At 41.8% G+C, this 18,818-nt stretch overlaps 1 protein-coding gene across 2 annotated transcripts in view; it reads left to right on the plus strand.

Annotated features, from left to right (window-relative positions):
• Positions 1–18,818, plus strand: part of DOCK1 (dedicator of cytokinesis 1) — a 526,335-nt gene that overhangs the window by 440,005 nt on the left and 67,512 nt on the right. For both annotated transcript variants that reach the window (XM_082406605.1, XM_082406606.1), the window contains exons 34-37: positions 9,909–9,994; positions 10,181–10,337; positions 16,379–16,419; positions 17,893–17,983. In XM_082406605.1, the coding sequence (XP_082262731.1) occupies positions 9,909–9,994; positions 10,181–10,337; positions 16,379–16,419; positions 17,893–17,983 (375 nt within the window). The remainder of the gene's footprint in view (positions 1–9,908; positions 9,995–10,180; positions 10,338–16,378; positions 16,420–17,892; positions 17,984–18,818) is intronic.

An 18,818-nucleotide genomic window follows, 5' to 3' on the forward strand; every position in this document is an offset into this window, starting at 1 on the left:
CTTTGTATGTGCACTAGCGCTTTTGATCAGTTGTTTCTGTATTCTGTCAGACTGGCTGCTTCTTACTGAGTTACGTTATTTTTAAGTGTAAAGTCTTTGCCTTTATTTTAAGTGTGTGCCTTGGTCTTTTTACCTGTGCAATGGAACTGCTGAAAATTCCATAAAGGAAGTGTATGTAAAGTGCTAGAATCATCCTGTATCAACATGAAGGACAAAATCTGAATAATTGATATGTGAGAAGGAACAAAATCTCCTTCCCTGGATAAGGATGGTGTTTATGGATTCCCGGGTGGGTACACACAGGCCCACACACATGCACATACAATGGACTTCTCCTTTGTGTACTAATGGTTTGGTTATGATGCTTTGCAGGAGGCAAGAGAAAAACCCAGAGATAGGGGGTCCTCTAAATTGAAAACGACCTCTGTTAAAATATTATAGTGATTCAGGGGAGTTAATGTACTAAGCATTTTACATAAATTTTTGAGGAATTTAGAGAGAAATTCCTATAGTGAATGGAAATCAAAACTGCATCAATCAAGGTAACATGATTTTAGTGAGATCTAATATTTAAAGAGTAGGTTTTCCTTCCTCACTTTTGTACTTTCCAGTTTCAGAAACTTTGAATAGTTTATAGGCTTTAATTGGTCAGTCTTTGTCATTATTGCATGAAGCTAGTAGCCACGAAGAGCAATTTTACAATTTCCCAGAACAAAAGACAGATACAAAGCCCAAAGAAGCCCTGTCTGTGAGCAAGCATGGCATTCAGACGCTGAAGTCTGGGTAGACCCTAAAGCCCTGCTCCGTCAGGAACCACCTGGGTCTTGAGCAGATCACCGACCATCTTTATGTCTCCAGCTCAGAGCTGTAAAATTGGTATGAAATAGAATCTATTCGAAAGAGCTGTTGTAAGATATAAAATCAAACCCATAAAGCCCACCCTTCCTTCCTTCCTTCTTTCCTTCTTTTCTTTCTTCCTTTTGGGTGAGGAAGATTTCCTTACATTTATTTATTTGTAAAATTAGACTATTTTGAAAGAGCAACTCGTTTGGTTTGGTTTCTCGGATTTTGGGTGAGGAAGATTTCCTTACATTTATTTATTTGTAAAATTAGACTATTTTGAAAGAGCAACTCGTTTGGTTTGGTTTCTCGGATTCACCGTCAGCCTTTGTACACGTGTGGTGTCACATCGTAAACATTGTCCCCTTTTTGTGAACGTTGTTCTTCTTGTTTGTCAATATATCAAGGACATCCTCGACTGCAGCATAGTTACCATGATTTCGAGGATGGTGTAACCTTTCATAGAATGAGTGGCCTCATCCTTTCTGATCCATCCCCTTTAGTGGGGCATTTAGGTTGTACTCACTACTATGAATAAATATGCGGTGAACATAATCATGCATGTAGCTTGAATTTCTTTTGAAAGTTTTCCTGTTGTACAGTCTCAAAAATGCAATTGCTGATTCAAATTATTTTTTGTGACTTTTGACATTACTGCCAATTGATCTTATTGCCATAAGATGTGACCCATCCCTACTGCCACCGGCACGAAATCATGGCCCCGTCTCACTGCCAACTCACCAGAACTAGGAACTGTAATTTAAAATGCTCTTCCCTAGGCTGCAAATGCATCAGATGTTTTGAATTTTGTATGAATCAAGCCTCAAAGAAGGACCTTATGGAAAGATGCTATTAAATTAAAGAATCAGGTAAAGGAGAAAAATGTATTTATATAGATAAATGTTACTAGCCCGGGAATGTAAGATCAAAAACCTTTAAAACATTATGTCAGTTGTCATTCTTTCAAGGAGTCTTTGGGTCAAAATAAGGGCCGTTGGAATTGAGAGTTTGGTTTCTGAATTGTTCTCATCCTCCCATTCGTTGTCTCACTCCTGTTTCACCATAGTTTTAAAATGTCTTATAACCGTCTTATGTGCATGTGCTTCATTTTCTCCAGTTCACAGAGTTCTCAGGTTTGTCAGTAAATGGCCCAAAGTTGACAAGAGTCACAGCATTTTTGCCTCCATTCTCAACACCCTGTGCCCAGTAGTGGCTTCGGAATCTGTCCCAACATCATGAGACATCTTTCCAGAAAACCAAATGGTTTAAGTTGTACCATGAAGTAGTTACACCCATTTAATTCCAACTCACAACAACTTCCTTAGCCTAAAACATGCCTCACTTGGACATGTGTAAATAAAAACACAAACATGAAGACAAAGGTCCACAAAAAAAGAACCCACATGCGGGCTAAGTGTAAACAGCTGCTCGAGTTTTTTGGTGAAGAATCCTTGGCCATTTGTTCATTGTGTTGTCATCTGCTTGTACCCTCACAGACAGGTGGTAGAACACCTCGAAGGTAAAAATCAAGGCAGAAAAACGAAAACTTGTGAAAAAAAATCTCCCTGCCATATTAATGTGTTCTGGTGAATTGCGAAATGATCAATTTCCTTTTCGTTGAGACATCTCAATTTTTCTATTGACCTATCTCAGCCTCCCACGGGAGGCCACGTGGATGCCACGTGACGTCATCCTTCCCAGCTCTGCTGCTTCCCCATCATCCCCGTTTCTGCCTGGCTCCTTGTCATTCGGGTTCACGGGTCCAGTCCCACTGGCCTGGCCTTGGCTTGCTCTCTTGGCCTCCGTGGTGGGTTGCAATGACTTGTGCGTTCTTCCTCTGTCTCATCCCCAGTGTCCATCTGCTTCCCTCACCCCCTATCCCAGGGCTCTCCTGGACCACAGCATTTGTCTCTCGACTTGCTGTATCTTTTCTGACTCCTTTCTGTTCTCGGTTCAACTCTCATCCTCCAGTGGCTGCTGTCCTGAAGCACAAGGCATGCCCTCTGTTCCTTGTCGCTGATGCTGGTGAATATGTGTAGCTGCACATGCACAGAACAGCAGGGCACAGCCTTCCCCGCCTCCATCCAGGGAGCTCCTAGGGTGGAGTCCAATTATCCAGCCTTGTTAGTCATATGAACAAGGCTTAAACTGGCTCTACCTTCATAGCAGATGTGCAAACCTAATGGAGTAGGGGAAGATGAAGGTTTTTCATCTTTACAGAACTTTAGTGTTTTGAACATGTGACGTAGCCTTGCTTTTTTAGAGCTTGCTGTATCTCTCAGAGCTTGCTTCCCTCCAGTGCATTAGTCCCAGTGGATACGTTCTCTTCTCACTTTCCTCGGCATGCGACCGATCTTCAAGTCATCCCTGCAGGTGTGTTCACTGTCAGCCACTGTCCCCCGTCCCCACCCTACCCTACCCCACCCCAACCCCAGAGATCCCAGAGTAGCGTGATTACCCTGAAACTGAGGACCTTGGGAAATCTTGGGGGTTTTTTTGTTTTGTTGTTTTGTTTTTTTCCAAAGGAGAGACCTTATGTGTGAAGATTTCAGGATCTGCCCAGCTAGCACGGAGAGGTTTGGGGGCACCCTTGTCTTAGGGCCTCTTACATCATCCAGTGGACCAGCTGAGCCATGTAACCACAAGACGAGCCTTAACTAACGCTTCCCCCATCTCACTGAGATCCCTGCCCCCAAATGAGTACCATTCTGAGTCTTAGCCTCACTGGATTTTGCTTCAGAAGAAAAGCATACCTTTAAATTCTCTCGTAGCACCTTTTTAAAGAAATGCATTTGTTATGTCTTTGGAAAATACAGAACTAACAGCTGAGAATTGCAGCAAATGACTATTTGGGCTCTTAGACCATTCGTAAGAATGGGATGGAAAAGGCTCCACAACAAAGTAATATTTTCAATCATGGAGCTATTTTCTGTCATCTTCGTGAGGGTCAGCAAAATGCTCCACAACTTCCAGAAATTCCTATTCAGTTGTAAAAATATTAGAATGTGAGTAATCTTTGTGTCTGCAATGTTTCCAAGTTCCTGTTTGAATAATCTCTTCCTACTACCCAGGCTGGTAACCTTAAGCAAATAATTGAATAACCCAAGTGGATGCTGGCAGCTTCTGCCACTTGGTGGCAAAGTGAACTGTAATATGAATGTGAATAAGTTTGGTGGTGATTTTATCTTATATATTCTTTTTTTTTTTTAAACATCTTTATTGGAGTATAATTGCTTTACAATGGTGTGTTAGTTTCTGCTTTATAACAAAGTGAATCAGCTACCCATATACCCCTATATCTTATCTTGTTTATTCTTCAGTTCATTAGGATTTTGTTGATTGGTTTGTTTTTGCTTTCATTTAAAAAATAATACTTGATTCTGTCGTTTTGGATGATTAGAGGGGAAATATGGCCCAAGAATTAGGCTTTTATTTCACTGAACCCCAGACCCAAAAGTGGTCCAAGAGATCATGGAAAATAACACCCTGGACTCTGAGAGTTCTGATGACATTGAATCCTATTAGAAAAGCTCTCCAGCAAAGAGATGCCTAGACTCCCATAATCTCCTTTAACCAACAGGACTTACTGTGCGAACTTGTTCCTGGAGTCCACTGTCAGTGAATACAGCCCTAAAGTCAATCCTCGGTCTGGGCTGTATAGCAGTGGGGCACAGCTACACCTGTCCGAGGTGTTGCCAGGTGTAGCAGTCAGTTTCCCTGCCAGGCTGCTGCAGGTCTGGGGCTTGGGCCCTCTAGGCTCATGAGTATTTCACAAAAGCTTCAAGGTCACTGAGCTGCCCGCTTGTTAGACGTAGAAGGATGTGGGGATTTTAGAAGGTGGGATATGGAGTGCCAGAGGTTAATTAAGTGTGTAATTAAGTTTACAGAGTGGTTAAGCAAGAGGAATGCAATATACATCAAAATATTAGTGTGTCTGAGTACAAGGATTAAAGGCTGAGTGATAGATTTGGGGGGATCAGTTACTTTTCGGGTGTCAACATGTGAGCCCGGAGCCCCAAAGGTGTCAGAGAAGCAGGCTGCTGTGTGCCAGGCCAGTGCCCTCTTCTTGGTCATGTGACCCACACAGACACAGTTCAGTGACTTTCTCCCCCGCAGCCCCTCCAGTGATGCTGAAGAGAAAGTCATGGTTCTGCAGTGCTGTTGGATTGGACAATTCCAACGGGGGGTGCAGAACCAAAGAGAATCTAATTTCCCGAGCTCTCTAATACTACAGGGTGGTCTAAAACCATGGTCCTACCTCCAGAACCTTGTGAGAAGCTTTTCTTAAAAAACAGAAAGTAGGGCAAAGTGCACCCGTACAGGCAGACCCAGGAGATATTGTAGGTTTGCTTCCAGACCACCGCGATAAAGGGAAATCTCAATAAAGCGAATCACATGAAGTTTTTGGTTTCCCAGTGCATATAAAAGTTGTTTATGCTATACTGTAGTCTCTTAAGTGTGCAATAGTATTATGTCTAAAAACGCAATACCTTAATTAAAAATACTTCATTGCTAAAAAGTAAAAAAATATTTTATTGCTGAAAAATGCTAACCATCATCTGAGCCTTCAGCGAGCCGTAAAGGCTGCTGGAGGGTTTGAAATATTGCAAGAATTACCTAAATATGACATAGAGACACAAAGTAAGCAAATGCTGTTTGAAAAATGGCACCAGTAGACTTGCTCAATGCACAAACCTTCAATTTGTAAAAGACGCAGTAATGCAAAGCGCAATAAAAAGAAGCATGCCTGCACCCAGGATTATTTGCGAATAATTTAGGGTTATTTAGGTTATTATTTAGGGTTATTAATAAAGGGTTTTGAAAGAAACCCTTTCGCTAATGCACTAAGCTGACCGCGGTCCTAGAGCTCAGCTTTCTCCCAGCTCTTGGTAACCTCTAAGCGCTTTACCCATGTGGTGAGTTATTTGTGCAAACCTTTCCATCCTGGTCCTCCCTTGCTCTGACATAACCCCAGATCTCTTCTGTAAATGTGTCCCTGGATGCCTGGAGAATGCAAGCCTGGTTTTTATACACTTATAAATGCATTATAGCAAGAATGGTAAATCTAAGCCCCAACAGAAATGAAGCATTCCAAACCAAGGAGAACTGGCTTTTGGATTATCCACTGCTGAGACCCTTCACTCCATGATCTCCTAAATTGGAGCCAATAACCTATGGTTCACAGTGGCACTGAGTGGGGAAAGCAGTGGTTCTTTCTAAGTTCAATGAATTAACGATGATGTTAATACATGACCCCTGAGAGCATGGCTCCCCCCACCACCACCCAGACGTCCTCCAATGTGTTCAACTTAATAGCAACCTTCTGAAAAGCCCTATATACGTGGCCTCTTATGTTTCATATTCTCAGAGGGCTGCTGGTATCAGATGCTTAGCGATGCTCTGCTCAATATTTTAAGTTGGACACCCTGTGGATCTTTTCGAAGCCATATTAGTGTTTCAGAAAAGAGAGGAAAAGATAATGATTTTGCTTATCACATGAGTGAGTCTCTGCTACCTTTTGAACAACACAGTAAACCCTTGCTGATTTTATCCTAACCATAGAGAATCCTTTTGCAAATCACCAGAGAGCATGCATTTACAAGTAAGGTAATAAGCATAATTTTTATAAAACCAGCTCTCCTCTCTCAGACTTACTTTCTCCAGTTTATTTGGACAGGATCATTTAATTCTGATTATGATAACAGTTCACAGCACAGGAGCAAACTGATTCTAGTATATTTTGTAAAAATTAACGAAGGCCCTAGAATTTGAGGCTGGCTGCAGATCTGTGGAATTGAATCCTTGCTGATAAATGGAGTAGGGTTGCCAGGTGTTTGTGCAAATTACAGAGTTTAGACTAGAGGTTAGTAAAATTAGAATCAGCTGTGTTCTTCTGATTTACTTATCATTCATCCACTCTTTTTTAGAAAACATTAAATTCATCAGTCAAAATTTGATAAGCAGCATACTTAAGGAGCTGGAGCTTCCTTTATTGCCCTTGTTTGTGACAGTGAGGTTTATGTGGAACCAGAGAAAACATGCCATTTCCAGAAAGTAGATTCCAAATTCAAATACCTTCTGATTAACTAGAGATGAGCAATTTGAAATGCCAGTGTGTGCTTGCCAATGTTAGGATAAGGTATGTTTTTCTTCATTCTCTAAGCCTTCTTTGTTGTATGCTCCTTAAACATGTGTGGAATTGAATCATGTGTTTTAATTAAATTTAGTCTTATTTTGTCTCTCGATTATTTCTTCTGAAGAATCAGCACTCACCACTTAATATTTGGCATTCCCATCACGGAAGATGGGGCTGCCAACTTTTGGTCTAGTGGCAAGCCATCTCTCTTGTGCTAGTTTCCAAGAAGAACCGCCTTTTGCAGAATTTTCTTCTGTAAGGAACAGAGTAATAGCGGGTTAGTATCCAAAGGTTGTTATTATATAGTAAAAGTCCTTATCATGAGATCTCAGGTGAACAAAAAGAAAGCAACTCATGCTTTCTTCTTCAGTAGAACTATGCTTGTTCCTCTGTTCCTAAAATCCCTGAACTGCTTAAGCCCAACAGAATCAAAGAGGGTGTTTATTTGGGGGAAGAGGCAACGGAGCAGAGAATTGCAGGGATTCACTGAAGTCCTAGTTTTTGTGATGTTGCTGAGTCCTTGATGTCAAGCAAGAATCAGTACTTCTCTCCAGTCCTGTTTTAAGCCTTTGTTTCATCTGTAGCGTGATGAAATTGTGGCTTCAGGCAGCGTGCCCCGATCAAGGTCACGCTCTGAGACCCCTCCTTGGGTCTCACCAGCCCCCTTGCCTTCTGCTTCCCAGGGTCCACAACCAGGTGACACTGCAGCAGCTGTGCCCTGGGTCCCCAGTGCAGTAGACGGTGCCTGATGGACCTGTTACAAGCACTTCGGTGAATGTGTTCACCACTTGGCTTGTGTGGCCAAGAGAGCAGGTTGTGTATTAGCAACCTACTGGCCGACTCCTTTGGGACCCTATTCAGCCCTCCCCAGCTTCAGTGTAACACCAACTCTATCCAATAATTTATGTGCACATGGCACATTCATCCCATTAGAGTATGCGTGTCAGGTGCTGTCCTAGGGATTGGGAATACAGCAGTGACCAAGAGAGAAGAAAATTCTTTCTCTCGCGCAGCTTAAATTCTTATGGGATCCGAGTAATAGTTGCCTGGGGAAGCAACATCTGAGCATATATTTCACAGGGATCCCACTAGAGATGATCATACAAAGTGAAATAAGTCAGAAAGAGAAAGACAAATACCATCTAATATCGCTTATATGTGGAATCTAAATTGTGACACAAATGAACCTATCTACGAAACAGAAACAGACTCACAGACATAGAGAACAGACTTGAGAGGGGTCGGGGAGGGAAGGATTGGGAGTGTGGGATTAGCAGACGCAAACTATTATATAGAGAATGGATAAACGAAAAGGTCCTACTGTATAGTACAGGGAACTATATATTCAATATCCTGTGATAAACCATCATGGAAAAGAATATGAAAAAGAATATATATATATGTATAACTGAGTCACTTTGCTGTACAGCAGAAATTAACACAACATTGTAAATCAACTATACATCAATAAAATGTTTTAAAAAAAAGGGATCCCAGAGACCCTTGCATACATGCCATGGTCTGCTTGCTTTGTGAACCCTGAATTCAGCTGTTGTTTCCTTCAATTCCTCCTTTGCCCATCTTCTTTCAGTTCAGCGTGGGTGCCACCATCTCTAGGGAGCTAAAGCTCTTGCAGCCCCTTCTTCCTACCTGGCCCACATCCATGAGTAACTGCAGGACCCCCTTGCAACAGGGGCATTCACCTGGCCAGAGTCCCAGTACTGAGGTGGCTCTGAATTTTGCCAGGGATGGGGGACTGGGCAGCGAGGATGGGGATGCATGTCCATCATTATTGAGGTAGTTATTTCCAGCCTGATCGGCCATGGGGTCCATGACCTCTGTGAAAACATTTTAGAGAGTCGCTCTTCTCCAGAATTTAGAGTTTTCCTGAAAGCATGAGACAGAGAGACCATCAGTTGTGAGTACCCTTTCGCACCACGATATTCTGGAAATCCAATCAGAAGCTTTGGGGAATTCAAGGAAAGGCCTGGGATGGACCTTTTTGAGGTGTCTGCTGGTCTGTCTGAAAGGCATTGCCCCTCTTGTTTTTTATTCTGTTTTTCACCCAGAGTGAGGTATTTCACTAGGATCCATCAAGGAATGGCAGGGAAGTGGCCCTTTGCCTGTTTTCAGATTGCAGAGAACTCTGCGGGCAAGTGACACAGCATCTGTTCTTTTCCAAGAACCAAGGAGCTATTTTAACTGTTACTTGTTCATAAAGATGAAGTTTGGGATGTTTTTTCATGTTGCTCCTTGATTTTTCTTCCCTATAGTTTCTTTGTCTGTCTTTCTCTGGCTCTTGCTCCTGTGATCAGAATATGCATCAGGGCCTCATTAACCAGGGAAGGAAAATGAAAGATTCCCCCTGTGACAGGGGCTCATCAGAAACCCCCAGAAGTTTGGGAAGGACAACTCTTTTTTTTTTTTTTTTTTTAATTCAATCCTCATCATTCATTATTTCAGCATTTACTCTTTTTTTTTTTAAATTTGGACTTTAAATTTATTTATTTATTTTTGGCTGTGTTGGGTCTTCATTTCTATATGAGGGCTTCCCCCAGTTGCGGCAAGCGGGGGCCACTCTTCATCGCGGTGCGCGGGCCTCTCACCATCGCGGCCTCTCTTGTTGCGGAGCACAGGCTCCAGACGCGCAGGCTCAGTAGTTGTGGCTCACGGGCCCAGTTGCTCCGCAGCATGTGGGATCTTCCCGGACCAGGGCTCGAACCCGTGACCCCTGCATTGGCAGGCAGATTCTCAACCACTGCGCCACCAGGGAAGCCCCGGGAAGGACAACTCTTAAATGAAATCAGGCTTCAAAGGTGTAGGGCAACTCTCCGATGATGATCTGTCGGCGATTTATGTATTATTGACGCTCAAGTCACGAAATGAAATATCCACCATGCTGATTATTTACGCTTTCTCTGTTTAATTATAGTTTGAAAATGAGATCATCACCAAGCTGGATCATGAAGTGGAAGGAGGTAGAGGCGATGAGCAGTACAAAGTGTTATTTGATAAAATGTAAGTGTTGATTAACAGTGGGATTTATGTCAGAATAGAGACAGAGAGACTGTAATTAGACGACAATGAACTTTGTAGCCCAGAGATAATTAAAAAGTGTTAATAATGGAAAATATTTTAAATTGCACCTCAGTCACGTTTCTTTTGCTGAGTGTGATTAACAAGGTGTGTGTAATTATTTTTCAGTCTCTTAGAGCACTGCAGGAAGCACAAATACCTCGCCAAAACGGGAGAAACTTTTGTAAAGCTCGTCGTGCACCTGATGGAAAGACTTTTGGATTACAGAACCATCATGCATGATGAGAACAAAGAAAATCGCATGAGCTGCACTGTCAACGTGCTGGTGAGTGAAAAGTTAAATATCCGGTCTTCCCAGGAAGCCGGAGATTGAACCAGAAGTTCAAAGCCTTGTGAAAGCTGGCCACAGAGCTTTGCAGAGCAGGACACAGCATGCTTTGCCTGTTTCCTTGGCTGTGGGAGGGAAGGAGGAACGAAGAACTGTTTGCATATCTGCTTTAAGCACGTCAGCGATCATCTTCCTTCTGGGTGTTTTCACACTGTTCTTCCCCTGGTTCAGAATGATGAGCCACCTTATTTTGTAATCAGGGGAGCACCCTTACGGTTGACAGAGCCTAAGTGTTTCATTACTAGGAGACTGTAAACATGTCCTGTAGTGTGTCGAATGGTGGCCTCCGGAATATAGGTCCACATCCTAATCTTCAGAACCTGTGAACGTGACCTTGTTTGGAAAAAAAACGCTCCTAGCAGATGTAATTAAGTCAAAGATCTTGAGATGAGACCGTCCCGGATTACCCAGGTGGGCCCTAAATCCAATGACAAGTATTTTTATAAGAGACAGAAAAGGAGAAGACAGAGACCCAGAGCAGAAGACCTCGTGAAGAGAGGGGCAGAGATGGGAGTGACGTGGCCACAAGCCAAGGAACAGCTGGAGCCACCGGAAGCTGGAAGGGGCAGGAAGGAAGCTCCCCTAGTCCCTTCAGAGGGCATGTGGCCCCGCTGCCACCTGGATTTCAGACTCAGGCCTCCAAAACTGAAAGAGAATGCAGAGCTATTGTTTTAAGTCCCCGAGATTGTGGTAATTTGTTACGGCAGCCATGAGAAACTCGTGCGTGGCCACATGATGGCTTGGGTGAACTTGACCACCGCCATCCACTGGCGTCTTGCACAGCTGCTGTCACTGTGACATGGTCAGGTTCTGTGGACATCAGTTTTTGACGTAGTTGTGGTGCATCAGGGAATGCTTCAGGGCGATGAACTTCTAGGAAGCTTTACGACAAGCTCAGCTGCAGGGCATGGCTGGTTGGCCTCGTGGCTCTCAGGAGCCACGTGACCACCACATCTGGCTCCAGCGCTCTCTGCATCTCTCTGCGTCTTCCCCCTCTGCTGCTTCCTAGAAGCTAGACAAGCAGACTCCTGGCCCTGGTAGTGTTTTCCTCAATTTCCCTCGCCTGTCCCAATGCAGGAACGCAAGCAAACACTGTGCCTGGTTTCTTCTCTTTACTTCTCTGGGTTGTCCTCATCACCACCTGGTTGTTGGATAGCAGGTGGTTACCCTGCCGTGACTTCCCCCATTCATACGGACTTGTAGGCGCTTTGAGCTTATGGGAGCGGACTTTTGTGCCAGGAGGAGCAGGACACATCATTCATTCTTGAAAACCACCAGAGATGTTTGGATTAAAAAGATAAACAAAAAGGAATATTTTTCACCTTCCATCTCCTTTATTGTCAACACCGAATCTGAGCTTTGCCACGACGAGCCGGCTGCTGAAACCTCGCACAGTCTCAGCCCTACATTCAGGGGCCGGGCAACCAGTTTTGGCCAATGGTAAACATTTCCAGAGCAAGTTTTTTTTTTTTTTTTTTCCTTGAAAATCTAAACACGGGGGACTTCTGGTTTCTGGTCCAGTATGTAAAAGGAGCTAGGAAGTCGTTACTCCTCTCCTCACCGCAAGGAAAAAACTGGCAAACTGAAAATCAACAACTCTTCTTCGATCCACAGGGAAAACTCCTGCTCCCAAAATTGTGATACGGAGAATCACAGCCTCCCGGAGCAGAAACGAACACTGGAGCCGGTACTGGACTCCTTTTACCCAGTACATCATGGCCACTTTCAACATAAAATAACAAGGTGTCTTAAAGGGAAAAAAAGGCGCAGTTTGAAGAGACAGGACATCAGAGCTGGACTTGGACATGACTTTAGAGGTTTTAGAATTATCAGACTGGGCATTTAAAATGACCATGATAAATACGCTAAGGGCACTAATAGAAACAGTAGACATTATGGAAGAACAGGTAATATAAGCTGAAAGATGGGAGTTCTAAGAAAGTATCAAAGAGAAAATGCTAGACACTTGCAGAATGAAGAATGCCTTTGGACTTATCCATAGACTGGACATGGCTGAGGAAAGAATCATTGAGCTTGAAACACCTAAATATGTTTGCATGTGCATCATAAGGGTCGGGGGCCACTGTAGGAGTTACTGGCATCCATCCCCAAGATCTGGCCCACTGGCTATGTTTGCCTCTCCATCCACCTGTAGCCTGACTGTGCTAGGGCGGCAGCGAGCTCTGCCCCAGGTAAGGGCCTCGATCGTTTGCTCAGGAATGAGCCTGGCTCTTGCTCTGTTGTCTTCCTTCATTCTTGCGTCTGTCCGTAGGAATTTATTTTGATGATGCCAATGTGGTTAACACGAAATAGAGATCAGTGTCTTTCTGCAGGAGAGAAACAGAAACCTTTTCAAAAACATTCCCTACCATGGGCATACTTTTCTAGTGCTCCCTCTGAGCTTTAAGGAGGATCCAAAAGGCCCATTTGTGTCCAGAAGGAAGAATTATTATTATGTTGATTAGGTTTCCAGCTTTGATGATTGACTGCTATTTGTTTCAAGCAGGATCTTTCATGCTCACCAGGATGCAAAACCTAGTGGAGAAATGGTGACAAGCTCTGAACGGGGCCTTTTGTCAGAATCAGACTCAGAATCAGACTCAGAATCAGGGTCAGAAAAATAAGGTCCTGTGAGGACACCTGAGATGATAGTTCCTGACGTAATGGTGTGTTCCTCTCTCATCCTGAGATTATCGGACATCATTCACTTCCTTCAACTTGAAACATCCTGAATCATTCCATGAAGAGTCAAGTATTCTATTCTTAACTGTTTCCTGGGGAGGATAAGATGGATCCCAGACTATCACAATTCTTTCATTTAAAAAACAGAGGTCTATGGATGACAGAGAAACAAAAATGGATTTTTATAGATAGATGTTCTGTCTCTTAATATTCACTGCCAAGAACATTTAATCATATAAATATATTTCTAACCTCCGGGTCCATTTTTACCTTTTCTCCTGGTACTTTTCTTGTGAAACAAATAGAGTTTCACAGAAGTGAATATGTCTCTCCATCTCTAGATGAGTATGGATGTATAAACATACATCTAGAAACATATAAAATGTACTCAACTGATCACTAAGCAGAAATCCCCTTGAAATCCTAAGGTTAAAAAATAAAGAACGTAAGATTTATTCATCAATAAATAAATGTAAGCTCATTGCAAAATTTCCTTTAAAACCAACACCATTATTATTATTTTTTTAATAGAGTTAGTGGAACGTTCTAAGTTGTGTGGGCTCGTTAATGTCCTACTCTCCCTATCACTTAAAAAACAAATTAAAATTAAAAAATGAGAGACAGGGGCTGTGATTCTGCCCAGCGGCCTGGTCCTTTAGAGGTACCTCTGCAAGCAGGTCTGCATGTGTACTGGATCATGGTTCCCGCTAGGCAAAATGCATATTTGTAATTAAGTGGAATTTCATCGTCACCTCATAATCATGCAATCTTTAATTACTGGTTCATGATTTGTTGTGCGTCACCTGGCTCTTCTATGCACTTATCATCATATTCATACCCAAGACTGGTAGAATCATTGTTTTACAGACATAAGTTAGGTCCTTCATGGCCCCTCTACAGGCTAATTAGGGTGGTTCCAACTAGAATTCTAAAAATCTTAGGATGTGTCTTAGTTATGAAGGAGTCCAAAATTGAAATACAGTGAAAATGCTTGCGCTCTGAAAGATCAACGCATAGCGCTGGACTGGAATTGGGGACCTAGTCCCAACAGGGTTGCTTGGACAGATGTCAGCCCTGGTGCGGAGAGGACCATGGCGGGTGGGAGGCTGCCCGCAGAGCCCAGAAGTGGGGCACCGAGCGGTGTGAACTTCTACATAAAGAAAGAAAAAGTTTTATAAAGAAATTGGGATTTGAGATGAACTTCCTTCAGTTCTAGGGAGGTTTTTGAAGTCCTAGGCAGGGAACAGAACGCAGAGCAGGCAGGATATAGGAGACACTTCCGTATCTCGGAGAGAGGGAGGAAAGTCGCATGATATCCCTGTTGAGAAATTGTAGAAGAGAATGATCAAAAGCTTAGGAAGGGATTAAAAATAGGAGTGCAGAAGAGGGTGGTGTGAAATCGTAGCGTGTAAATACTGGGGAGTTGGAAGTGAAGGGCTCATCCTCTGCCTTTGATGTAGGTTCCCTTTGTTACATCGCTCCGAGCCGTCAGCTGAAAATATCCTCATTACCCAGACACAGCACACGAACCAGAGGACACGCAAATCTCAGGTGCTGCAAAATGTGAAAATCTCGGTGCGTCTTTCTAAACACGCCCCGCTTACTCTCTGCATTTGTTTATGATTTCTTTTCGGAGAGATCAATTGTGGAAGCAGTGTCTTTCTTTGGCTAATGAAATGAGACAGGCTGTTTCATCTTCTTGGGTAATTGCATGCCTTTATGATGGTGCTATTCACTAGTAATCTCAGGCCCCCATTCTAGAGTTCTAACATTGTGTGCAGGTGCTAAATTTCACATTGAAAGTGGCAATGGTGTTTCCATACCTTAGGCCTTGTTAGGTGACTGTTCTGCACCTTTCTGGTGCCTCGTGAACGATAAAGGTTTTAGAGTGTTTATAGAGATTTCACATTAAGAAATGTAATTGTAGAAATATTTATGCCCATCCTGAAAATAGTTTACAATATGTAGAATTAGCCCGTTGTTGATAATCTGCTAACTAACCTTCCTCTATCAATGCCGTACACGAGGTGTTTCTTAAGCAGCAACCAGTTTTCTTACTGTGTTTGGAAGGTCTGTCTAGAACAGCGCTTTCCGATAGAAATTTCTTGGTAATGGAGATGCTCTGTATCTACACTGTTCAAGACAGTAGCACTGGCTCCATACGGCTACTGAGCACTCAGAAGTGTGTGGCAAGTGCAGCTGAGGAAGTGAATATTTAACTTCATTCAATTTTAATTAAATTGACTTTTTATTTGAATACATGTGGCTCGTGGCTACTGTGTTGGACATCAGGTCTATAATGACACGTTGCCTTCTTGCGGCTCTTGGTAAGTGAGGCTAGACCCAGCATGCTTTCAATCATGTTGATGATGCTTATTCCAGAATTTTTTTTTCGCTTCTAATGAGATTACAATGGTTAAGAATGGTGAAGATCTTGGGTAATCCTTGGGTATCTTTGGGTAATCCTTTGTTTTAACTGAAAACAGGTGACTTTCAAATGACAGAAGTAGATTTAAGCCATCACAGCGTTTATTTCATTTTTTAATTTTTAAAAATTTGTTGCCAAGCATGTTTTTATTTTCCTTTTTGTTTTACTGAAATAGAGTTGATTTACAATGCTGTGTTAGTTTCAGGCATACAGCAAAGTGATTCAGGTCTATATATATCTGAATATATAGATTCTTTTCCATTATAGATTATGACAAGATATTGAGTATAGTTCCCTGTGCTATACAGTAGGTTTTTGTTGGCTATCTATTTAGATGTGAGATATATATACACAATGGAATATTACTCGGCCATAAAAAAGAATGAAATAATGCCATTTGCAGCAACATGGATGGACCTAGTTATTATCATACTAAGTGAAGTAAGTCAGATGGAGAAAGACAGATATGTGATGTCGTTTATATGTAAAATCTTAAAAAATGATACAAATGAACTTATTTACAAAACAGAAATAGACTCACAGATTTAGAAAACAAACTTATGGTTACCAAAGGGGAAGTGGGGGGCAGGGATAAAATAGGAGTTTGGGATTAACATATACACACTACACTGTTTAAAGGATAGGAAATTTATTCATTAGAATCACCACCCCCCAACCAAAAAAAAAAAAAAATGAAGAGCAGTGTAAGGTGTTTTTGCATTTTATGTGAATTTATGGTTCATATCCAAAGATCTGGGTCCATTTGGCTGTGTTTGACACAGGTTGAAGAACTGTGGATTTTTAATGTGTACGTGACACCTTTTATAGAACAGGTTTCTTAAAACAGTGTTGTGGTTTGATTTTTCAGAATTTCTACAAAGAGATTGAAAGAGAAGAAATGTATATAAGGTATGTGAGCATCTGGCTCGTCTGCACCCTCGACCTGTTTATGATAATTGCTGTTTGTCAAGTCCATGCTAAAAAGTGTTTTATAGCCACAGGGGTTGATCTTGTAGGGAATCGTGAAGGCTAGAGTTTGAATTTGGTGGAGCTCCCAGAAGTATCATCAGGCCTGGTGCAGTTTGTCCGTGCCGATGCGGAGATTTGGGGTGGGGGGCATCCTTAGCCAGCTCAGAAGAAAATTATTATCTCACAGGGTTTTTGTTCCTCTTGGCCGACCCTTGTGGCCCTTTAGAAAAAAAGCACTGCCACAGATTTTATTGTTTCACAGTAAGCCATATGATCAAATGAGAAGTCCAGTCTTAACTTTATCAGAAATAAGGCAATATTATAAATTTTCAGTCTATTCTTACCTGGGTACCAAATTCTCAAATTTCGTATTTTCTTCTGGATTTTTCTCCTTCACTTGCCTTTTTCTCTAGGGTGGTGGGCTATGATTGGTACCCTCTCCTTCTTGGTCACTCTTAGGGGCCAGTGTCAAAATTTAATAAGATTACCACTTATGAGACCAGAATAATTATATAATCCACATGGCATTAGAGTTTAATGATAGTTACATTAAGCATTATTTTCTTTCTTTTTTTGTTAAGTCTCTAGTGTATTTATTTGTATAAATAGTAAACAAAAACATGATTTTCTAACTTTTGATTTCTAAGACTTTTTAACTTTGTCCTTTAAAAACAGTACCATGTGAATATAATAAACCTTGAGGATAACAAATCAGTTTCTTTTATCCAAAATGTAGGCTGTGGTGGGAGGGAGGGAGATGCAAGAGGGAAGAAATATGGGGATATATGTATATGTATAGCTGATTCTCTTCGTTATAAGGCAGAAAGTAACACACCATTGTAAAGCAATTATACTCCAATAAAGATGTTAAAAAAAAAAAGAAGTGTATACAAAAAAAAAGATGTAGGTTGCTTTATATTAGAAAAGCAACTTTTATTTCTTTATGGCAGAGGAATTCTTTTGATCACGTTCGCTGTGATCATTGGAGCTCTTTATTCTTATGGATTTGTATTTTTATGGATTTTGTGTGTGTGTATATTTGGACTCAATAGAAATATAAGAAATCACAATCAAACATTGTGTACTCTCATTTCAATTGTATGAAGAAAACTCTGGAAAAGATGAGAAAGAATGAGAAACCTTGAAGTATAATTCCACCTCCTTGTGCCATCTTCAGTCTTGTCCTGAAAAGAGAGGACTTAAATTTTAAAAATATATCTATTGTGTATTACTCTGGTTGGTTTTTCTTAGTGCTTTGTGTACCAGAAGCTTCCAAGGCATTATGCATTGTGAAGATTGTAAAAAGAAAGTATAGAGATGATTTACTGTTGAAGGTAGAATTTAGCTATTGCAGTTCTCAACACAAATTATTTGGTGATGCGTTAAGGATGTACCTATGTTTTATCATCTCAGGTATCTGTACAAGCTCTGTGACCTGCACAAAGAATGTGATAACTACACTGAAGCAGCCTATACCTTGCTTCTCCATGCGAAGCTTCTGAAGGTAGTAAAAATTACCATATACTTTCATGATCCTGTCGTTATAAATTATAAGATCATTTAACATTTGATTTTTCCATGACCAATTTCAGTAAACCTAGAACTTAAGATTTTATGGATGTCGACTCAATGCAGTGACATAAACGAAGATAATTAAGAAGTACTTTGATTATAGATCTGGCTCTCCTGAATGCAAATTGGGCAAGATGTCAGAGCAGGTTATCACTGAGCATCTTAAACACCCATCATTGGTCTGCCAGCAGTGAGTTAGAGATTCTGTGATTCCTTATTCCTGCCAACAGGACCCAGTAATGCTGGAGGGTGACCTCCATAAGAAGGAACTTCTGTGGTACAATAGCTAAGAGAGAGGATGAGCCCACCTCTCATTTTATCAAAGAGTGTAGGGAACAGATCATGACTTTTCTCTCCGTGCGTTCTAAGCGGTTCCATTGAGATCTCCTGTTGGTCCATCAGTTCATGTTGGACTTCCTGCCTGACTCTCCTGGGGGATGTTACCCCTCAGCATAGTTCTGGCATGACAGCTTTCAGCTCTCAGTGTCCTTTTGTTATTCAGATAGCTTTGGACATTGGTGTGTGTGTGTGTGTGTTTTGCCATAATATATTCATGCTCTCCCCATGTCCATTTTCAGCCCAGTTAGTCATGCAGAGTGGACCCACAGTAAATAACTGGGTGGTTGTTTGTACTGATGGATGGCAAGATGGATGTGTGGGTGGGTGGATGGATGGATTCATGGATGGATGGATGTTTGGATGGATGTGTGGGTGGATGGATGGATGTGTGGTTGGATGGATGTGTGGGTGGATGGATGTGTGGGTGT

This window comes from Balaenoptera borealis, assembly GCF_965194805.1.
Source record: "Balaenoptera borealis genome assembly, chromosome: 10".
In the NCBI taxonomy this organism is placed as follows: domain Eukaryota; kingdom Metazoa; phylum Chordata; class Mammalia; order Artiodactyla; family Balaenopteridae; genus Balaenoptera; species Balaenoptera borealis.